Below are 22,308 nucleotides of genomic sequence, written 5' to 3'. Positions count from 1 at the left end.
CTACCCTGTCATATTTCCACTTAGTGTAAAGATTGCTGGGCCAGTGTATTGAATCTAATGGAAATAGACTTTCTTGTCACCTGTCTTTTGTGACAGATAGCCTTAGTGAAGATTACTTGTCACAGTTGGGCTGATAAATGTGTTTTCTGATGTTGTGACTGAGAACCAGCTTGTTAAACAATGGCTGTGGGAATTTGTGTTTTTTTCTAGGACTCAATTACTGAACCTAAAGTAAAGTCACAATACTTGCCTTCTTTCAGTCTCTCCTGATTTTGTTGTTCATATTTAAAATTGAAAATATGCTAGCATTTGGAAATTGACAGAAAAATTTGGCGCTAGGTGTACAGTTGTGAGGAAATGAATTTCAACCTTAATTAGTTTATCCTTTTCCAGGATGTATGTAGTGATATTTATTATGCAGAATTACCTTTCTTGCCTGAATTGGATAAAAGTAAAAGCCAAAATTCTTCAAAAATGATAATACCAACAAAATAAAACAGATTTATTTCTTAAGAATTGATGGATTGATTCTTGCTATTCAAATTTGCATTGCGTTAAGTATCCTCTGAGAAGCAATGCTGCTGAGTTTCTAGTCGTATGTAAGTTTGAGTAATGTTAACCCACATTTAAAATTCTACTTATCTGAGTGGAACTTAATTGTGATAATTTGAAAAATTACCAAAATCCACTTAGTAGTTTTTGCAAATGATGTGACAGATCCATTGTGCCATATTTTAATTATACTCTTTGGTTTCTTGTTCTCAGTTTGAAAATTAGGACATACTATTTTGACTCAGTCATTGTAAACAAAGTTGAAAACAAAATCCGGACAGAGACAATCTACTAATTTCCAGACCTCATATCTCTAAAAACTATAATACAGATTTTTTTTATTGTTAGAGTTTATTTTTCTCAAAATATTTTATCAGCAACAAAAGGTAAAAAATGGATATGTATTTTTAAAATATAGTTGAAAGAAGATAATATTTTAAAGGGAGGAACGATGTTCATTAAAAATTAAAATACATTAGAGTGCACATGATCATGTATGACGTTTTAACCGTTTGGTTAAAAATTTTTTTTTTTAAACTTGTTATGCTGTAATCCAGGATGGTGATGAGTCATCTCCAATCTTAACAAGCTTTGAGATAGTGAAAGTTCCTGACCCTCAGATGTCTATGGTGAGTCATTGTCAAATTTCTTAAGAAAATTCTTTTTTCCAGAGTGATTATGACTTAGATCCACATCATACACTTTCTTTTTAAAAACTATATCTGTAACTACATTGGTTATTTAAAGGTGATTCATAAATTCACTTCAGCTATTGATATATGTAATCAGGTTCAGATGGAATCTTTGCAAAAAATATTAACACCTTCAAAAAAGGTCAAGATAGTATAGTGTTGGGGAACCATTTTGTTTGAATTATTGAAAAAGCTATGGAATGTAGTCTTGAAGGACTTGGGGTAACAAGTATTTGAAAGATTGTCATCATAACAGAAGGGAAATTTATTTATACCAGAAGATAACACTAAGATCAATGGATGGAAATTTTAGGGAGACTGATTTTGTTGAAAAACAGGGAAGATTATTGTAGCTACTAGAACTATTCAATTTGGATTATGGTGTCTTGGAGGATTTTGATATACCTGCATTGGATTGTTGAGATGATAGCTCTCTCAGGAATAAGAAAGAGGAAGAATTCCTACTTTGCAGCAGAGATTTAATTTGATGACTTCAGATTTAGAAAGTTCCAGGCAAAAAATCCTTATAGCAACATAATAGATACTGTGATATTTACACTTAGAATTCATTTGTATCACTCTGAACTATTTTCTCCTTATTTTATACATTTCTAATTAGATTAATTACCTTCCTAATCAGAACAAAGTAGATAAAAAGTAGTACATGGGAAGTTGAAAACATGATGACTGGAGTAAATACAGTTCATTAGAGCAGGAAGTAATGGCTGATGGCCTAACATCAAAGGAAGAAATAGGGGGGAAAAGCGAATAAAAAGTTAGAAAACAAAGGTCACTCGGGAATCTTAGAAACAAACACCTAAGTACCTTCACAGATCCTATGCCTAGCATAATAAAATAAAGTTAATAGATCTAAAATTGACACCATGGATTGGAAGATTCAACATTGTGAAAATGACTATACTACCCAAAGCAATCTCCAGATTCAATGCAATCCCTATCAAACTATCACTGGCATTTTTCACAGAACTAGAACAAAAAATTTCACAATTTGTATGGAAACACAAAAGACCCTGAATAGCCAAAGCAATCTTGAGAAAGAAAAACGGAGCTGGAGGAATCAGGCTCCCTGACTTCAGACTATACTACAAAGTTACAGTAATCAAGACAATATGATACTGGCACAAAAACAGAAACATAGATCAATGGAACAGGATAGAAAGCCCAGAGATAAACCCACACACATATGGTCACCTTACCTTTGATAAAGGAGGCAAGAATATACCAGGGAGAAAAGACAGCCTCTTCAATAAGTGGTGCTGGGAAAACTGGACAGCTACATGTAAAAGAATGAAATTAGAACACTCCCTAACACCATACACAAAAATAAACTCAAAATGGATTAAAGACCTAAATGTAAGGCCAGACACTATCAAACTTGTAGAGGAAAGCATAGGCAGAACACTCTGTGACATAAATCCCAGCAAGATCCTTTCTGACCCACCTGCTAGAGAAATGGAAATAAAAACAAAAATAAACAAATGGGACCTAATGAAACTTCAAAGCTTTTGCACAGCAAAGGAAACCATAAACAAGACCAAAAGACAACCCTCAGAATGGGAGAAAATATTTGCAAATGAAGCAACCAACAAAGGATTAATCTCCAGAATTTACAAGTAGATCATGCAGCTCAATATCAAGAAAACAAACAGCGCAATCCAAAATTGGGCAGACGACCTAAATAGACATTTCTCCAAAGAAGATATACAGATTGTCACCAAACACATGAAAGAATGCTCAACATCATTAATCATTAGAGAAATGCAAATCAAAACTACATTGCGATATCATCTCACACCGGTCAGAATGGCCATCATCAAGAAATCTACAAACAGTAAATGCTGGAGAGGGTGTGGAGAAAATGGAACCCTCATACACTGTTGGTGGGAATATAAATTGATACAGCCACTATGGAGAACAGTATGGAGGTTCCTTAAAACAACTAAAAATAAAACTACCATATGACCCAGCAGTCCCACTACTGGGCATGTACCCTGAGAAAACCATAATTCAAAAATAGTCATGTACCACAATGTTCATTGCAGCTGTATTTACAATAGCCAGGACATGGAAGCAACCTAAGTGTCCATCGACAGCTGAATGGATAAAGAAGTTGTGGCACATATATACAATGGAATTTACTCAGCCAGAAAAAGAAACGACACTGAGTTATTTGTAGCGAGGTGGATGGACCTAGAGTCCGTCGTACAGAGTGAAGTAAGTCAGAAGAGAAAAACAAATACCGTATGCTAACCCATATATATGGAATCTAAAAAAAAAAGAAAATATGGTCATGAAGAACCTGGGGCAAGACAGGAATAAAGATGCAGACCACTAGAGAATGGACTTGAGGACACGGGGAGGGGGAAGTGTATGCTGGGACAAAGTGAGAGAGTGGTAATATATATATGGACATATATACACTCCCAAATGTAAAATGGATAGCTAGTGGGAAGCAGTCGCATAGCACAGGGAGATTAGCTCGGTGCTTTGTGACCAGCTAGAAGGGTGGGATAGGGAGGGTGGGAGGGAGGGAGATGCAAGAGGGAAGAGATATGGGGATATATGTATATGTATAGCTGATTCACTTTGTTATAAAGCAGAAACTAACACACCATTGTAAAGCAATTATACTCCAATAGAAACGTTAAAAAATAAAAATAAAATTGACACTGAATTTTCATTATAAAATCAAATTGTATTTTGCATCCTGGATATTTGAAACACACTAATGGTTACCTTCAAAATGGTTGAGAGTATTCAAGTTTTGTCATACTGGGACCATATTAACTCCTACCAAAATGTCAGGTAAATGAGATGTCTGTATATTTAGTGTATTTTTTTCTAAAGAAAACGCTCGTCAACAATTATAGGTTTAATATTATGGATGCTGTAATTAAAAAACAAAGATCTAGGACCTCTGTCAACAATTTTTAGTTTTAAATACAATCAAGGAAAAACAAAACAAAAAATTAAGAAAAAAAGCTACCCTCCTTACCCCCATGTTAAAAAATTTTAATTTGTAGCCATTAGTATTAACTAAACAGAGGAATATATTTTAACAAACATTGAGTGCCGCTAAGCTGGTATATCACTGTATCAGACAATAAAACAGACTCTACAGTTACAAGTGTGGTACTAGTACATGTATATATGCAAATGGACTGGTAGAACTGACTAAAAATCCCAGAACTAGATCCAAGTACATATGTAAATTGACGAAGGTGGCATTTCATCACTGGAGCATAGTGTTGGGGAATGAGCCATTTAGAAAAAGATGAAATTGAATCAAATCCACACATCACACCATACATAAGGAAAAACTCCAAATGAATCAGGGATTTAAATATTATAAAATGAAACCTTACTAGTACTTTACTATCAGTGTAGGGAAAGACTTTCTAACGTTGAGTCAAAATCCAGAAGCAACAAAAGAAATGATTGATAAATTTGACTATGTTAAAAAATTTGCATGGCAAAAGCACTGTTAAGTCAAAAGACAATTGACAAACTGGGAGAAACTATTTGTGACATACATCACAGGCAAAGAACTGATTTATCTAATGTGTAAAGAACTCTTAAAAACTGAAGAATAAAGGACCAAAAAGCAAAATTAGGAAAAAAACATGAACAGACAATTCACACATGAAAAAGTGAATAAAATAAAGTCTCTTAAGCAAAGACAGTATGTTCAAAACTAATGATTTTGGCCATAGGTAAAATAGTTAAGCATTTTGGTCATTCATTGTCCCTGCCCTCAGTTACTACTGGCAGTTAAACTCTAAGATGATAATACAATTATATCACGAAGTCACTAGTAGCTCATAGGAAGCGGGAGTGCTTTAATCTGAGCTGCCAGGGGAGATTTTGGAATGAAGGTAACATTTGAGTGGGTAGAGGGTATAAAACCCTGAATACAATGGAGAGTTAAAACAAGAAACTGGAATGGCATGCTCAAGTGCGCCTGGTGAAGCATAAGTTATGCTTACTTTCCCTATCACCACAAGATACATAGGAGACTAAAGTTGTAACACGAATAAAATGTTAAATATTATAAACTGGTCTTAAATAAGTAACTATTTACTTTTCTATTTCTAAGTGGCTGTTGAAACTGCTTACTGGTGAAATTTACATTGTTGCTTAATATTCTTAAATAATTTATAGGAAAATTTAGTTGAGAGCAAACACCACAAACTTGCCCGGAGTTTAAGAAGTGGACCTTCTGACCACGATCTCAAACCTAATGCTGCCACAAGAGATCAACTGAATGTAAGAGAATTTATAAAATATTAATTTAAAAATAATTAAGTGGGTATTTTGGTTGCAACTGATGCGATAGCACATCACTTAAAAGTGATTCAGACACAGGTTAATGAACCCTATGTAATTTCAACAACTTCACATTTCTGTAGTTTTATATCATTTGGGGGCTTTCAGGAAATATATTAGCCCTAGAGACAGAACTGCAAATAGTATATGCTTTCTTGATATAGTGTTCTTAGAAACTGGCCCTAAGATACATTGCCTGAGCTTCCGCTGACTTAACAAGAGAAATGTTTATCATTTGGGTGTTTTTTTTTTTTTTTTTCTTTTCCTTGTGTGTGTGTTGGGGGGAGGGGACTTTTTCCCTCATTTTTATTTTTTAAAAAATGTTTTATACAATTTTTAAGGGTTACTTTCCATTTGCAGTTATTACAGATTATTGTCTCTGTTCCCGGTGTTGTACAATCCTTGAGCCTATCTTGCATGCAGTAGTTTGGTGGGGGGGAGCTTTTGTTATTTGGATTTGTTGTGTCTTTGGTTGAAGTAAATTAGCTCTGCAATTACATACGTTTTTTTTAATATGGAACTTGACTTTTTTTTATCTTATCTTTTTCTCCTCTTATACTCTAATATACTTTTTGAACTGATAAATGCAGCAAATTTAAGTCTTACTTGGCTGCATGTATATTCTCCTTGCTTCTATAATAGTTCAATTATAGATATATTTAAATGAATGAAAAATTTTGAATGAAATGGAAATATATAGGAAGATTTTTTTTATTTGACAAAAGTAGTTTTTTTTTTCTTTGTTGTAGATTATTGTGAGTTATCCACCAACCAAGCAACTTACATATGAAGAACAAGATCTTGTATGGAAGTTTAGATATTATCTTACTAATCAAGAAAAAGTGAGTTTCTTGAATATTTTCATATATAAAATTATCTATAAACTTTGTTGCTAATGAGCAAAATGAAGTAAAACTGCCATAGAAATACAGACTTATTGTCAAACTTGAAAAAAGAAAGGTTTATAGAGTAATATATATTGTTACTCCATTTTTTAAAAAGTTAAAACACAAAGACACAGGTACCTATTTGTTGATGTATAGACAATGTCTGAATGGGTTAAGTCAGAGAGTCTTGGGCTCAGTTTCCAGCACTACAACTTATTCTTACTGGGTAAGGTGAGGCAAGTTGCTTTGGAAGGTTTGTTTCCTCGTTTTTCTAATTATGACAACTCTCCTTCACAGGTGAGATAATACAGATGAATAACCTGGTTGGGTACTTAATGCATAGTAGGTGCAGAGTAAATGTTGACTCACTTTATCTTCATTCTTCTCACCTCCTTGAGCCTGGGTGGCCGGCAAAAGATTTATGTTATTTAAAGAACTATAGAATTCTGGAGGAGATGTGGCTAGAGAGAGAGTATGAGAAATGTAATTTGAAATGGTAAATTGAGTTGGTGGAATGGCATCCAGCTTGGCAAGAGGATAGAGGCTAGGTCAGAACTAGACGTTTGCTTTCCATAATGAAACTATGGAGTAGATAAAGTTTCTGGAGAGAGAGAATTGGGATGAAGCACTAGACTTGAGTGTAGAGACTTAGTTTTGAGGCTTACTATTTATTACTATTTATTGTTACAAAGAAGCTTTTTGACTGCTTTAGTTTCCTCATATTTAATATGAGTCCATTAAATTATAGTGAACGTTAAGTCTCTTCTAGTTCATAAAATAGTCAGTAAATTCTTAGAACATAGGTTCAAAGACTGTTAAGGTATAATAATAATAACCAGCATTTATTAAACAACCACTGTGTGTCAGAGATATTTGATATCCCACAACAACCCCACAATATAGATATTATTGTTACTATTCTACAGATGAGGAAACCTGAGTCTTAGAGAGATTAAGGAACCTGTGCAGAATCAAAGCTTATAAATGCTGCTGCTTGATAGGCTCACATTTATGAGTTAGTAGAGAAGGTAGTCATAGAAAAGAGGATTATACAGAAAATACAGCATCATGCATGCTGTAACAGGAATTCTGAAATGCATTGTGGGCAAAACAGAGAAGCATCAGGAAAATTAATATCTGTCAGATATATAATTATTTGAGAATGAATGAATGTTTACAATCTTATGAGATTGTCTTTAGCTACTTTGTTAACTTGTTTTTCTGAAACAATTGTATTTCCTTTAGTCTCTAAAGTAAAGATAAAAATCCAGTTACAGCTCACTTTAACTCTTCAGCTTTTCTTCTTTATGTTTTATTGATGCCTTGGGAAATTCTTTGTAGATGAATCATATCCATTCTCTTTTATATCTATAACAAGAATGAGAGAGGAATTTTAAATTTGCTATAGCTTTTGAGTGTTATTCTCTTTATCCCTGCAAAGAAGGAAAGATTCATCAGCAGAAGCACAGGTTTATGATTTTTGTGTTTTATAAAAAGATTGAGTTAGTATCGTGATACTCTGTTAAATGAATAACCTTGGTCACAGAAATTGCATCTTGAATGCAGCACAGTGCTGTCTAAAAATACGCAGTAATATATTGAATTAAACTTGTTAGAATGTATAGGTTCAAGAAGCATAGAATAGATTTACAAAGCAGAACTCCCTTAGATAGAAAGGCTTCCAAGGAAAACTATGTTTTAACAAGTCGTCACTTCCCACTGAAATTCAATTACTTCTAGATATGTGTAAAAGAAAAATGCTCAAGTGATATAAAGTGTGTGACAAGTTTCATTTAACTAATTGATTTCAACTTTTTGAAAGGTAGGTGATGAAACTTCACTTCTCAGGACATATTACAGGATTCTTAAGATCACTAGAGTAGAGTAAACACTGTTTTTTGTTTAGGAAGCACTTTTCAGAAAGCCAAATATATATTGGTCTTGAAGTAACCAAAGGAATTATTAAAATAGCTACATTTGTATCTTTGTAATAATTTAAAATGGGTTTTGTAGAAAATAAATACTCCTGTACCATTGTCCTTTAATTTATTTATAAAAGAAATTCGTTCAGTGCCAGTTTCTCAGGAACTGTGATTTAGGTTATTTGACAGTTGAGCCCTAAGGCTGAAAAGATTTCGTAGAGAGAAAGCAGTGCTCAGGAAACAAGTTGGTGGAAATTGGTTCTTACAAAGTTGTACTTCTTATTTATTTTTTTAAATAAATAATTTAAATAATAATAAATTTGGTCTTTCCACCTATTTTTTTCTAAATGACCTGTCTTAAGTATTTCGGATAAAAAGCCCTCTAGTCTAGACTTGATGTTGTACCTGAAAAGTTCACAGTAATAAGTTTGTCCAACAAAATCAGTTGAATTTATGAAGTATTTTTAATTTTGTGGTCCACAGCATATAGGAAGTGACTCATTTTTGCAGAACTCAAAATGTGACTATTGTAACTTTTTAAATTCAACTTTAAAAAAAAAATCAGCTTTTAACATGGTAAATGGCCTTTCTTATTAAAATGTTAATAAAAAATAACCGTTATATTAATGCCTTTCCATTATGCTTAGGGAACAAAAATAGTAGGAAGAGTCATAATGGTGAAGGTAATAGTGATGCACACTGAATGCTCTTATGAGGCTGCTTCTGAGACAGTGACATCAGGACAATAATATTTGTGCCTCCTGGCAAGAAGTTGATGGCAGACAATAGCAGAAATGAATTCAATTCAGCAAGCATTTGGTATCAACTCTTGGCCTAGAGTTATTTAAGGCTCTGAGCTTCGAGGTATTATGTCCCTGTAAATTTCATATAAATTAAAACTGTTTTGGGGAAACTGTTAAAATTAAACTGTTTTGGGGAAAACCAAAATGGAGAAGTAGAGGATAGTAACTGATAAAGGGTCACTGTCTTATTAGTAAACAGTTAGGTAATTACTATAGTAGAGATGTGAAGGAGAACAAGATCAGTGTGCTAAGATATGAGGGAGGTTTTACAGAGCCAAGATTTGTCTTGAAGTTTGAACAAACTTTGATGGTCATTCTTATTTGATGATCATTTTTCATGGGAAAGAAAAGCATGAATAAGGCAGAGTGCTAGGTTCAGGAGACAGAAAAGTTTGTATGAAACATTCTTTAAATAGAAAAGGTGGAATCAGATTGTAATGAGCCTTGAATTCTGTGGTTCGGAGTTGGATATCACTGGCAATAGGAAACCCCTAAAGCAAACAGAATGTGTCTAAGTAAGTGATGTTTTAAGGAAGAGGAACCAGGTGGATTGGAGCAGAGCTGAGAATGAAAAAAGAGACATAATTAGGAGGCTTATGTATGGATTTTGAGAGCTGTATTGGAGAGCAAAGGAAGGGGAGGATAATGTGTAAAATGACTTGGAGGTAATTCCCAAGAATTAGGCCTGAGTGACTGAAATAAGGAAATACGGCAAGTGGAAGGGGCAGAGTAAGGAGATATTTCGTTTTTGAATGTTTTGAATTTAAAATATTAGAATAGCTGTGATACGGTGATATAATAAGAAATCATATATTTGGTCTTCATCTCTGGTTCCTGGCACAGAGTTTCTAAAACCCTAGGAATTTCATGAGTAGTAAGGATGAGAGGAGTGTCTTTTGTTTTTCATAATAAGCCCCTTTCAACTATACTTGTATTTATGGTAATGAGGTGACTCTTGGAGAGTGGGGCTCATTGCCAAAAGAACCAAACCTCTGATTAGAGGGTTGGAATTTTCAGCCCCACCCTTGACCTCTGTGGAGGGAGGAGGAGAGATCGTAAAGGGGCTGGGGATAGAATTAATAACTCAAGAATGGCTAATGATTTAATCAATTGTGTCTACGTTATGGAATCTCTATGAAAACCTATAGAGCTTTTGGGTTGGTGAATGCATCAGTATGCTAGGAAGGTGGCACATTCCTAACTATGGGGACAGAAGCTCCTGTGCTTAGGACCCTTCCGGACCTCGCCTAATGTACCTCTTCACCTGGTTATTCATTTATATCTTTTATAATAAATTATATCTTTTATAATAAAAGATATATCATTTATATCTTTTATAATATATTTCTCTGAATTCTTTGTGCCATTATAGCAAATTATTGAGCCTGAGGAAGGGTCATGGGAATCCCCAATATGTAACCAAGCTGGGCTGAAGTATGGGTACCTGAGAATCCAGTGTTTGCTCTTGGCATCTGAAATGGGAAGCAGTCTTATGAGACTAACCCCTTAACCTCTGCAATCTGCACTGAGTGTCAGAATTCAGTTAAATTGTAGAACACTTAGTGTCTGCAGAGAATTAGGGAATTGGTTCATGTGGACAACCCACACATTTGATGTCAGAAGTGTCTTGAGTAGAACAGGTTTTCCTTTAACAACATGGTAGTAATTTCCAAAATTTAGTTGGTAGAAGTTAATATTAGAAATATATATGACAAATACAGTGTTTTCAGCTCTGAAATGTGATCATGATTCTAAAAGTAGGAGATAACAATGAAGTGATTCTAAGATCAGAAAGGAGGTTAACAAAATATTTATTGCTATTAATATAAAACATGGTAATACATACAATAATGTTAACATTTGATGCTGGACTCAACAACAAAAATAGAACAATAATATCAGAGTTGAAATAATTAACATTTATCAACTATTTATTTTATATATATATATATATATATCCTGTTTTAAGCATTTATATTCATTAACTTATTTAATTTTTACCATGACCTTATGAGATAGATCACTTAAAAGTTAAATAATGTGCTCCATGTGACACAGTAATAATTGATGGAGCTGGAAATTAAGATTTAAACCCAAACACCTTGGCTTAGTCTAAAGCCTATACTATCTGTGGAAGCTCTAGGGATAAAATTGCATTTGAATCCTGTACCTTTGTTTTACATAGATCAATAAATCATCTTTAAAGGACCTGAGATTAAGTATCATCATTATTATCGCTGTCTTCAAATTGTTACACTTCCTTTCTTTCTCATTACTCTTCTTGTTTCCTCCTTCATTCTATTATCTCCTTGTTTACATTTGTAACATTTAGCATTATCAAGTTGTGAAATCTTTGTACAGTGTCTTAAGTTCCCTGGCAGCATTGTATTCCGTAAATCTTACTAATAAATCTATAAATCTGAGAATCTGGGAGTTAGATTGTTTTGGTTGCTGAACTGAGTACATCGGCCTGCTGCAAGATTTGCTTATAATAAGTACATACCTGCACATTTCTATTAAGACCAGTGATGTACTGTGAAATGGCAAAGCTTTCACTGTAGTTGTTTAAGAAGTATTGCTGTGTTTCCACATTCAGTCTAGAAATACATTTTGGAAGTGAAAAATAAATGCATAGAATAAGTTAGGAGGGCAGTCCATGTTTTTATATGGAGAGCAAGCACTGCACTAAATGGTGTGCAGGAGGTGCAGAAGAAATGGATAGCTATCCTTGGGGGATGCAGACTCCAGTTGTAGGCATAAGAATGCCCAGAAAAGCGTTTGGTAGTTAGAAGAGCATCATTTAAATGAAGATAGTAAAACTGAGGCAGCTACTAAAAGAAGAGCTGAAAGTTGCTGAAAACTGCCTGGAAAAGTTGAGATTTTGACAAGCTGGCCTTAAATAAGATGACACTAAAGTTTTGGCGAAGAGTGTAAGGAAGGAAGGAACTCCTTGTAGACGGAAGTTAGACAGTCATTATAAAATAGGTTAGCTTGGTTGAAGCATAGAGGGGCAATGAGAGCTTAATGAGAGTCACAGGTTTGGATTGTGGTGAGAGGTATCAAGGAATGTTTTGAGAAAGAAGCCAAGGTTTAAAAAACAACAAAAATGATTTCACTGTCTAAATACAATGAGTACTTTGGAAATTAGTCACTGGAATTACTTAGGTAAATATTGGGTCTCTTTTGGTCAGAGATATTATAAGGTAAATTTCTGCTGACAGTGGAAGTTTGTGCTAATAAAATCACTTCCAGCTTGAGTGTCTGACAGTCTGTGAAATGATTAGAAAAGAAACTGGTGTTGAAGCTCTTAGCTAGAAGGCTGTGCCAAACTCTAGGTGTTTGGTATAGTGAGAGTCAATCTGAGGGGAACAACAGGAAATATTGCCAGGAAATAATTGACCGGAATTGGGAATGGATTTGAGACAGGAGGGAAGTGGGCAGGGCACAACCATTAAAAGAATGATACAACCATTAAGAACAGGATACCACAAAAACTGGTTAGAACCTAATAGGCCCAAGATGGCAGAAGATTTGACTTCCGGGAGACCTTGAGCCTCATTATATACTCATTGTAATACATTAGCTAAATGACACACCCACAGGCGCCATGACAGTTCTGAGGCCAGCCATAAAAGGCCAGAAAGTGGGCGGTGGCCCAATTCCTGGAAATCTCTGCCCCTTCCCTAAAATAGTTGGAATAATCCTCCCTTCCGGTAGCCTATGAAATTACCCAGCCCATAAAAACTAACCACCCCCACATTTCTGGGCCACTCTTGCCTTTTGAGACAGACTGCGTTCTGTCTATGGAACGTGTATCTCCCATGACCACTCTCCTCAGACGGCCCACTCTCTGTCTGTGGAGTGTGTATCTCTCTAAATAAACCTGCTTTCACTTTACTGTGTTTGGCTCTTGAATTCTCTCCTGTGCGAATCCAAGGACCCTCACTAGGTGGCCAGTCCCAGGGACTCACTCAAGACCTGGGACATGACCCTCCTCTTGCACCCCATTTTTTTCCTACAACAGATTTAGGAAATAAGTGTTGGTGGAGTAATGGCTCCAAGGGGGCATGGGCCTAGCTAAGTAGGAGATGCAGTGCCTTAATGATAAGGGGGAGCCATCTGGTGTAACATGCATAGGCTGGGGGTCAGTGGATTTAGATTCTGGGTCTAGCCTGTCACCATTTTGAGACGATGGGCAAGCCACTTCACTGAGATTATATACAAATTTGAGCACTGGACTAGATCATCTCCATAGTGCCTTTTTCCTTTATTTAGTTAAATTAAGAGTAAGTTAGGGAATGGGAATGAAGATTCCTTTTATGTCATACTAACGAGTAATTGTGTTTTATTGTCCAAGTGAACATTTTTGAGAACTTGATTAGTTTACTAATGAAAATATTTTTAATTGGGCAGAGCAGGAATTTAAAATTTTGAAGTTATCTTTGTTCAAGAGATGAATTCATAGAGGAAGAGAAAAGAAAATGTCTTGGGATCAGCCAGGAAAGTGTTGCCAGTAGGGAGATCTGGCAATAGGGACTGCTTTTTATGGAAAACAGGTATAAACCTTTCTTTAAAGAGCATTTATTGTTATGCAGCCGTTAATGATATGCTCAAAGGTAGTTTACTTACCCAACAGTCTTATGAAGACTTCGCTACCTTTCTAAAGAAGTGAGGCTCCAGAATGATTCTGCAAACAGCCAGCTGAATCAGAATATATATACAGAAGCTGGAGCTTCTATGTATTTATCTATTTTTATTATTGTTACTGTGGAATTTTTGTCTTTTTTTAAATGTTTTTTTAAATTGTGGTAAAAATCACATAACATAAAACATACTATTTTAACCATATTTAACTGTACAGTTCAGTGGCACTAATAAGTACATTCACATTGTTGTGCAACTCTCACCATCATCCATCTCCCGAATTTTTCACCTTCCTAAACTGAAACTCTGTCCCCATTAAACACTAATTCCCCAATAGTTACTTCTCTGTGTAAAAGAGACATACATATTTGACTTCATTTGAGTCCTTGTATGTGAGTATCTAGGAAAACCATTGACTCTGGGAGGTGTTCAAGTGTGGGGTTCTGCCCTTCTTGACTTTGGGCTCTCATTCACTGGCTGCAATCTCTTATGTCTCACATGTCGATGTTGTAAAATGAAGGTTTTCTCTAAGGTATCTCAGAGTTCGTGAGACATGCATCAACTATTTCCCTGTCTTGAGGTCTGCAGTGTTTTAAAATAACGAAAGCAAAATGAAGAAAAGCTGAAGAAAATTTAAAAATTCACAGTGGTTTGACCTGAAAAAAACATAGTTACAAGGAACATGATTTTTTTTTTCCTCGTTCTGCAGTGTTTTTCTAGGATTGTGTGTATACTAAACACTAAACAAAGTGTTTATGTAAGGAGTCAATCGTTGACTTTGTGACTCTGCCATCAAGTCCAAGCTGAGCTCTGCCTAGTCACCCTTGACCCTTCCTATCCCAGAATAAGCTGTTGCTTCTAATTATTAAACCTTTTCTGATTTTAGGCTTTGACGAAGTTCTTGAAATGTGTTAATTGGGATCTACCCCAGGAGGCCAAACAGGCATTGGAACTTCTGGGAAAATGGAAGCCAATGGATGTAGAGGATTCCTTGGAGCTGTTGTCCTCTCATTACACCAATCCAACAGTGAGGCGTTATGCTGTTGCCCGGTTACGGCAGGCAGATGATGAGGTCCATTGTTATGCATTACTCCTCTTCAACTGGGTGAATTTTAAACTAGAGCCTGATTATGGACTCTGTGTGTGAGAGAGAGTGTGTGTGTGTGTGTGTGTTTGTGTGTGTGTGTTTGTGTGTATGAGAGAGAGAGAGGGAAATTTTTAAAAGGGAACTGGATATACTATGTGTGTTTGCAGAAGCAAAATTAAACTATTCCTCCAAGGACTCCTCTGAAATGAAAATTTACTTCCTGATCTGTTACGTGATAGGCCAGTCTCTCCCAGGACATTTACCTGGCAGTAGAGCTTGTATTGCTCTGTCTGGAAAAAGGAATTCTAGTGAAAAATGGTTTAATGCAGTACCAGCTAGGGAATAATTCGGATTCCCTCTATCAGTCAGTCTACAACAAGCCACATTTAATTGTAGCCTTGAAAAGCCCTTGGGGCCTTTAAAGCATAGAGGTGCATGGTCATCATATTCTCTTTCAAACCCCTCCTTTAAACTTTGAGCTACTGACAATTATGTGTATATGTAGATTTTCTGAAGGTGGTTTTGAATCCTCTGGAAAGGAAAGACTACAAACATTATGGTGGCTATTTATATACATATAAGGCCACCAGGGAAGGTAGAAAACTCTGTTGACCCAAAGCATTGCTGGATTTTGAATTTTAGTAATTTCCTAATACGGTAGATGAATTCACTAATTTTTTTACTTACTAATTTTTATAGAGGGAATGTGTTCTCAAACATAACCTAATAGTTTATGCTAGCCTGCAAGGCTTATGGAATATGGGATGACTCTTCTCAAGCCTCAATATATATAGGAGTGCCAATCATTATTTTGAATTCAAAGTGGTATCTGAATTTCAAGAAGCAAAATGCAGCATTTATTAAGGTTGATAGTTGTATATGTATTTAATTACAATAAAATTTAAACACTGAAGTAAGTAGTATAGTGAATGCTCATACATAATTTACCCATCTTCAGCAGCTGCCAACTCATAGACGATTTGTTTCATCTCTAACACCAATTATTCTCTCCTCCCCATTCCCTACCCTCCTCTAGATTATTTTGAGGTAAGTCTCAGATATTGTATAATTTTATTGGAATAGGATGTTTTTCACTCTCCTATCAAAGAGCAATTCCTAGCATTGTGATTCAGCATATTATCTTCTCTGTTATTGTTTTTACTATATCACAAGTAAAAAATTATTACAATATTTATTTAAAATACTGAAATGTTTGTTTTGAAATTCATTAGAAATTTCACTTTAGTCATTAAGTCTTTATCTACGTTTGACATGAGTCAAACAGAAAGGCCTCTGGGCTATAGTTAAGATAGTCCCCCTCAACATGGGTTCAGACTTTAAATAGAAATACTGTAAATCATTGTTTTTGATTGCCTGACTTTGTTGCCTTACAAGCTTAGAGGCTAAGCATTTGATTGTTTCTGGAGTTAACAGTATTCATGCAAGTACTGAACTATTTCTAGACCATTTTATAATTTTTGTTATGACGTAAAGAATAATGATAGAAATACTGCATGCATCCTAAACTGCAAAATATGGTTGTTAGTTTTGGGTTTTTTTTTTTTTTTTTTTTTTTGCGGTACGCGGGCCTCTCACTGTTGTGGCCTCTCCCGGAGCACAGGCTCCGGACGCGCAGGCTCAGCGGCCATGGCTCATGGGCCTAGCCGCTCCGTGGCATGTGGTATCTTCCCAGACCGGGGCACGAACCCATGTCCCCTGCATCGGCAGGCGGACTCTCAACCACTGCACCACCAGGGAAGCCCTTGGGGTGTTTTTGAGGTTTGTGTATACTTAGCTTAAAAATAAAAGGTCTTTTAGTTCAGTTTCTACTGACTCTTCAGATGTATATTAAGATTTGAATTTTGTCTTTTCTCTATGTACCTGTAAGTCTTTGGGAACATATATTATTCTCACCTCGGTTTCCCATCCAAAAAATAGTGATAACAGCTGCTTATGTCACTTGACAGTTATGAAGAAAAAATTATCTGGGGCAGAATTTTGAAAATTGTACTCATACAGTTATGCTGAAGGATTGTAAATTTATATTATGTCAATTTTGTACTAAAATCATTCATGTTGTACCTTTCATTTCTAATCGTTTTAAAATTTCTCCTTGCTTTTGCTTTGTCTGTGGAATAGTATAACATTTATGGTTTTATAAACTTCAAATGTTTTTTGGTATTTCAGAGGATAATATAACCATATATTGGGTTGGTCAAGAAGTTCCTTTGGTTTTTAAGTAAAAGACACATTTTTCATTTTCACCAAGAACTTTATTGAACAGTGTATTCACCATTTTGTTCCACCACCATCTGCCATTTTTCAGGCAACTTCATAATTCCATCTTCCCAAAACTTTTTATCTTTTTGAGCAAAAAACTGTTCCAGGTGCCTTTTACAGTCTTCCAGGGAATTGAAATTTTTTCCATTAAGAGAATTTTATAATGACCGAAATAAATGGAAATCCGAAGATGCAATGTCTGGTGAATACAGCAGATAAATCAGAACTTCCCAGCTGTAACAGTTTTTGACTGGTCATCAAAGAAACATGCGGTCTTGCATTATCCTGATGGAAGATTATGCATTTTCTGTTGACTAATTCCGGACGCTTTTCGTTGAGTGCTGCTTTCAGTTGGTCTAATTAGGAGCAGTACTTGTTGGAATTGATCGTTTGGTTTTCCGGAAGGAGCTCATCATAGAGGACTCCCTTCCAATCCCACCATATACACAACATCACCTTCTTTGGATGAAGATCATTTAGCCTTTGGTGTGGTTGGTGGTGGTTCATTTCACTTTCCCCACGATCTCTTCCATTCCACATTATTGTACTACTTTTCATCTACTTTTCATCTCCCGTCACAATTTGTTTTAAAAACAGAACGTTTTCGTTACATTTAAGTAGAGAATTGCATGTGGAAATACGGTCAAGAAGGTTTTTTTTGCTTAACTTATGTGGAACCCAAGCAACAAAGTGATTAAGATAACCAAGCTGGTGCAAATGATTTTCAACGCTTGATTTGGGTATTTTGAGTATGTCAGCTATCTCCTTCATGGTATTATGTTGATTGTTCTCAGTTAATGTTTCGATTTGATTGCCGTCAACTTCAACTGGTCTGTCCGACCATGGAGCATCGTCCAGTGAGAAATCTCCAGCATGAAACTTCGCAAACCACTTTTGACACGTTTGATCCATCACAACACCTTCTCCATTCACTGCACAAATCCTTTTTTGCATTTCAGTTGCACTTTTACCTTTCTTGAAATAATAAAGCATAATATGACGAAAATGTTGCTTTTTTTTCTTCCATCCTCAATATTAAAATGGCTACACAAAAATTCACCAATTTTGGTAAGTTTTTTTTTTAAAGGCACACTTGATATGACAGCTGTCACAATACGATCTAACAAAATTGTTTTGAAAGAAGTTAAAGACAACTAAGTGCTACTAAAGCCATCTTACGGAAAAAACATGAGCAAACCTTTTGGCAAACCCATAATGATATATAATATAATTATATAATCATAGCATCAAAGATACGTCAAAGGTCACTTTGTCTAAATATCCACATCTTGGATGACCAAAAAACTTGAATGAAAAATACTGTGTTTTATATTTGGGCAGTCTGATATTTTCAATATGCTGTAGTCCTTCCAGTAGCTAGGCCTGCCAGGCCTTTATATATGCTACTTCATTGTCTTAGTGGAGTCTTCCTGCTGTTCATCCTTAAAGCTGTAGCACAGACCTCAACATCTCTGAGAAACCTCTCTTAACCATTCCAGGAAGCAGATGGCATTTTTGTTTGTTTATTTCCTGATCCCACAGCATTTGGTTTGTTCCTTTACTATATGATATTATCATCTTTTGTTTTCTGATTCTCTTTGCTTTTAAATTGTAAATGAAATAGTAACATAGAAAGTAATATTCCTTTAACAACTCCACTTCTCCAGCCGTTTTTTATCCCTAGAAAGGTAGCCACTCTTTTATCTTTTCATATATTTTCTATGCAAATTGCAAGCATATACATGCATGTATGGTATATATTTACACCTCTTTAAAAATTAAGAAAAATAGGAATATCCTATACATATTGTTAAAACCTTGCCTTATTAATTGAACAGTATAATCTTGGATATTTTCTCATCTTCAGCACATATATTTGGTGTCCATAAAGTCTGGAAACATAGGCAAATGAATATCAAGGCAAATGATGTCAAAGGCACGTTTAATCTGTAGGAAAGCACTGTGTTTTTAGACTTAGTGGATACCTGTAGATGTACCTTATTCCTTTCAAACAGCAGCATAATATTTTACTGCAAATTTATTTTATAATTTATTTAACCAGTCAGCTCCTTCTGGTAGGCAGTTGTTTTCTAATCTTTTGCTGTAACTATTTTAGTGAATAGACTTTTGAATATATGTTTTTCCATATTCTTGAATAAGTAGCTTACATTGGAATTATTGTCATAATATATATGCCTTTTACATATGCTTTTTTCTGATAATTCTTTGTGAACCTTCTGTTTTTATGCTTGTATCATACTTTTAAAAATTGCAGTTGTTTCATAATAACTTTAAATATATGATTGGATAAAACCCCTCCCTTTCTTTTTTTCTTAAACAATTTTCTTTATAATTTTTGTATATTTATTCTAAATTTAGAACAATTTTGTCATTTTCTTAAAACTCCACCAGAATCTTACGTGGAATTACATTACATTTATATATTATATTAGGGAAGATTAACATCTTTATGATATTAAATCTTCCCTCCTGGAGATACACGATTATTTCAGTCATAATTTTATAAATTTTTTTTCACATTTTAAAACATTATATTTATTCTGTGACAATTGTTACTATTATGAACTACCTCACCCCTTTTATCTCTTATTTCTGTTTGTTGGTTAAATGTAAAACTGTGTTTTTATTTTAATATTTATGTTTTATCTAATTTCTGTAGTGATGTTTCTTGATAGTTCTGTTAAGTGTTAGGTGGGTCCCTGTAATTTGTAGGTATAGCATCATGCTGTCTGAAAAACATTGATATTTAATAATACTATGCATGAAATAGATGCTGAATTCCTAATGTTAAACTCACCATACATTTATAAATAAATATTAATCAGTCTTTTAATATCTTTCTGAATTTGATTTGTTTAATGTTCTGTTTCAGAATTTTTAAAAGCCATATTTCTTACTATTGTGTGGCTCAAAATGAGAGAGATTCCCCATTAGAATTTGAGGAAGAAGTGGCATTTGAGATAGACAATGAAGGAAGAGAATTTTCAGAGTTGAACATGAGTTTACATGAGCAATATGAGCAAAGGCAAAGAGATTGAAAAGTACAGGAAAAATAGAAAATATTTCGCTTTAACAGAAGTGTGGGATATATGTGGCTGTCTGGGAAGCAAGGTCAGAACCCATGTATCTAACTGTAACTGTCAAACTGTAAATGTCTATATGAAGAGTTACGCTTAATTCAATAAGAAATGGGAGTGATTTTGACAGTGAACGTTGCATTTATATTCTGAAGCATTAGAATTAACTTGTTCTTGAGAAGAATGGTGATTGCTATCTAGATAGTATTTCATAGCTCTTGGGAAATTTTTACTTAATTGCCTGAGATAGAAATATGATTTTTTGTTTGTTTTGTTTTACTTGTATGCTTATGTCCTTCATGCTTGGAGGAATTTTATATTTTCCAAGATGTGCCTGTTTAATGAGCAAACAGACTTTGTACTTACTACTGAAGTTAATTCATTTTCATACAAATGAAGGAAAGTGTAGTTTGAATACAGAATACCAGATGGCTAACATAATCAGATTGTGATGAATGACTTAAAAAGAGGAGTTTTCTTCCAAATTTCTCCTTCCTGGGGAATTTAATAACAATGCAGCGTTTTTGATTTCATGTAGTAAGTCTTTTCTATACTTGGGAAAACACACTAGGTGATACATTCAGCAGCATTTCCAAAGCATTCAAGGCTAGCAGTGAAACTGAATTACTTATACCTCCTAAGGAGGATACTTGATTAATCTATTTTCTGTTATGTAATTTTGTTTCTTAAAATAAGCATATAAGCATACCTAGCTGTTAGATGCCATAAATCTCAAATAAAATAATAGAAAATCAAACATTTATTGATCCAATTAAAAATTGTTTATAGAAACAGAACACTATAGAGATGCTTTGGTAGTCATTTGATTTCCCTGGCCACTGATGCTGATATATTTGAGTAAGAATTAATAAGCCAGTTAACGTTTCATTTAATTTTTTGAGAAAAAATGGTATTTAGTGGTAAAATCATGTATATTGCTTTTCGTAATTAAAAGAAATGTTGACTGTCAATATAAGAAAAAATATGAAAAGAATATATTTTGGTTTAAGTAAGGGAAAATACATTTTTGGGAAGTAGTCTGTCCTCATGGAATTTATAAAATAGTAGAAATGACAAAGAGTAAATAAACAAGTAATTACAAATGCCATAGTTGTTATAGACATGAAAGGAAAGAGTGGTCCATGAAATATTTACAAGGGATTTAACCTGGTTTCTGGGCTTAAGGAAAGGTGACTGAAATTGAACTGATAGTCACGAAGTCTCAAATTATCTAATTATGAGTTTTAAGTGCCTGAGTGGCAATTGGAACTGGAAGACAATAGATGCTTTAAATTTTTTTTTTGAGTTTTGTGAGTTTCTTCAATTTGTAATTATTTTTTGTTTTGTTTTTTTTAAATTTATTTATTTATTTTTGGCTATGTTGGGTCTTCATTGCTGCGTGAGGGCTTTCTTTGGTTGCGGTGAGCAGGGGCAATTCTTCGTTGCGGTGTGTGGGCAGCACAGGCTCTAGGCACAGCAGGCTTCAGTAGTTGTGGCACGTGGGCTCAGTAGTTGTGGCTCACGGGCTCTAGAGCTCAGGCTCAGTAGTTGTGGTGCATGGGCTTAGTTGCTCCACGGCATGTGGGATCTTCCCAGGCCAGGGCTTTAACCAGTTGGCAAGGCAGATTCTAAACCACTGCACCACCAGGGAAGCCCTGTAATTATTTTTAAAAGCAAAATTTTTGGAGTTTTCTTAGTAGTCATTGGGAAGGGCTAAGAACTATATTTATAGAGTAAGATAGGAAATATTTCCATTCTGAAGATTAAACCTAGAGTTTTTTTACATTAAGGGAAAAACTCAGGTAAAAACTACTCTGTTGACACTTTTTTAGTCCAAATTATTTCGATTGTCAGTAGAAGTATGAGAAATTTAGATTTAGAAATTTGTTTTCTTCAAGCCATTATTGGTAGTTGGCAGGAAAGTACACATTTCCTTTAAGCAAGAGTGTTAAAATGTCTGTTTCATTGTATTTTCCATTTAAGAAGCAACCCAGAT

At 34.7% G+C, this 22,308-nt stretch overlaps 1 protein-coding gene across 8 annotated transcripts in view; it reads left to right on the top strand.

Moving 5' to 3' along the window:
* PIK3C3 (phosphatidylinositol 3-kinase catalytic subunit type 3) overlaps positions 1-22,308 on the top strand; it is a 155,094-nt gene that overhangs the window by 55,442 nt on the left and 77,344 nt on the right. For 5 of the 8 annotated variants that reach the window (XM_033412468.2, XM_049697943.1, XM_049697942.1 and 2 more), the window contains exons 7-10: positions 1,110-1,181; positions 5,427-5,531; positions 6,341-6,433; positions 14,734-14,952. In XM_033412468.2, coding sequence (XP_033268359.1) covers positions 1,110-1,181; positions 5,427-5,531; positions 6,341-6,433; positions 14,734-14,952 — 489 coding nt within the window. The remainder of the gene's footprint in view (positions 1-1,109; positions 1,182-5,426; positions 5,532-6,340; positions 6,434-14,733; positions 14,953-22,308) is intronic. The other 3 variants (XM_004283538.3, XM_033412469.2, XM_033412470.2) reach the window with 3 other exon arrangements.

Source organism: Orcinus orca, chromosome 15 (genome assembly GCF_937001465.1).
Source record: "Orcinus orca chromosome 15, mOrcOrc1.1, whole genome shotgun sequence".
NCBI classification, from domain to species: domain Eukaryota; kingdom Metazoa; phylum Chordata; class Mammalia; order Artiodactyla; family Delphinidae; genus Orcinus; species Orcinus orca.
The sequence above is the reverse complement of the archived record's forward strand: the minus strand, read 5'-3'. Positions and strand labels throughout refer to the sequence as shown.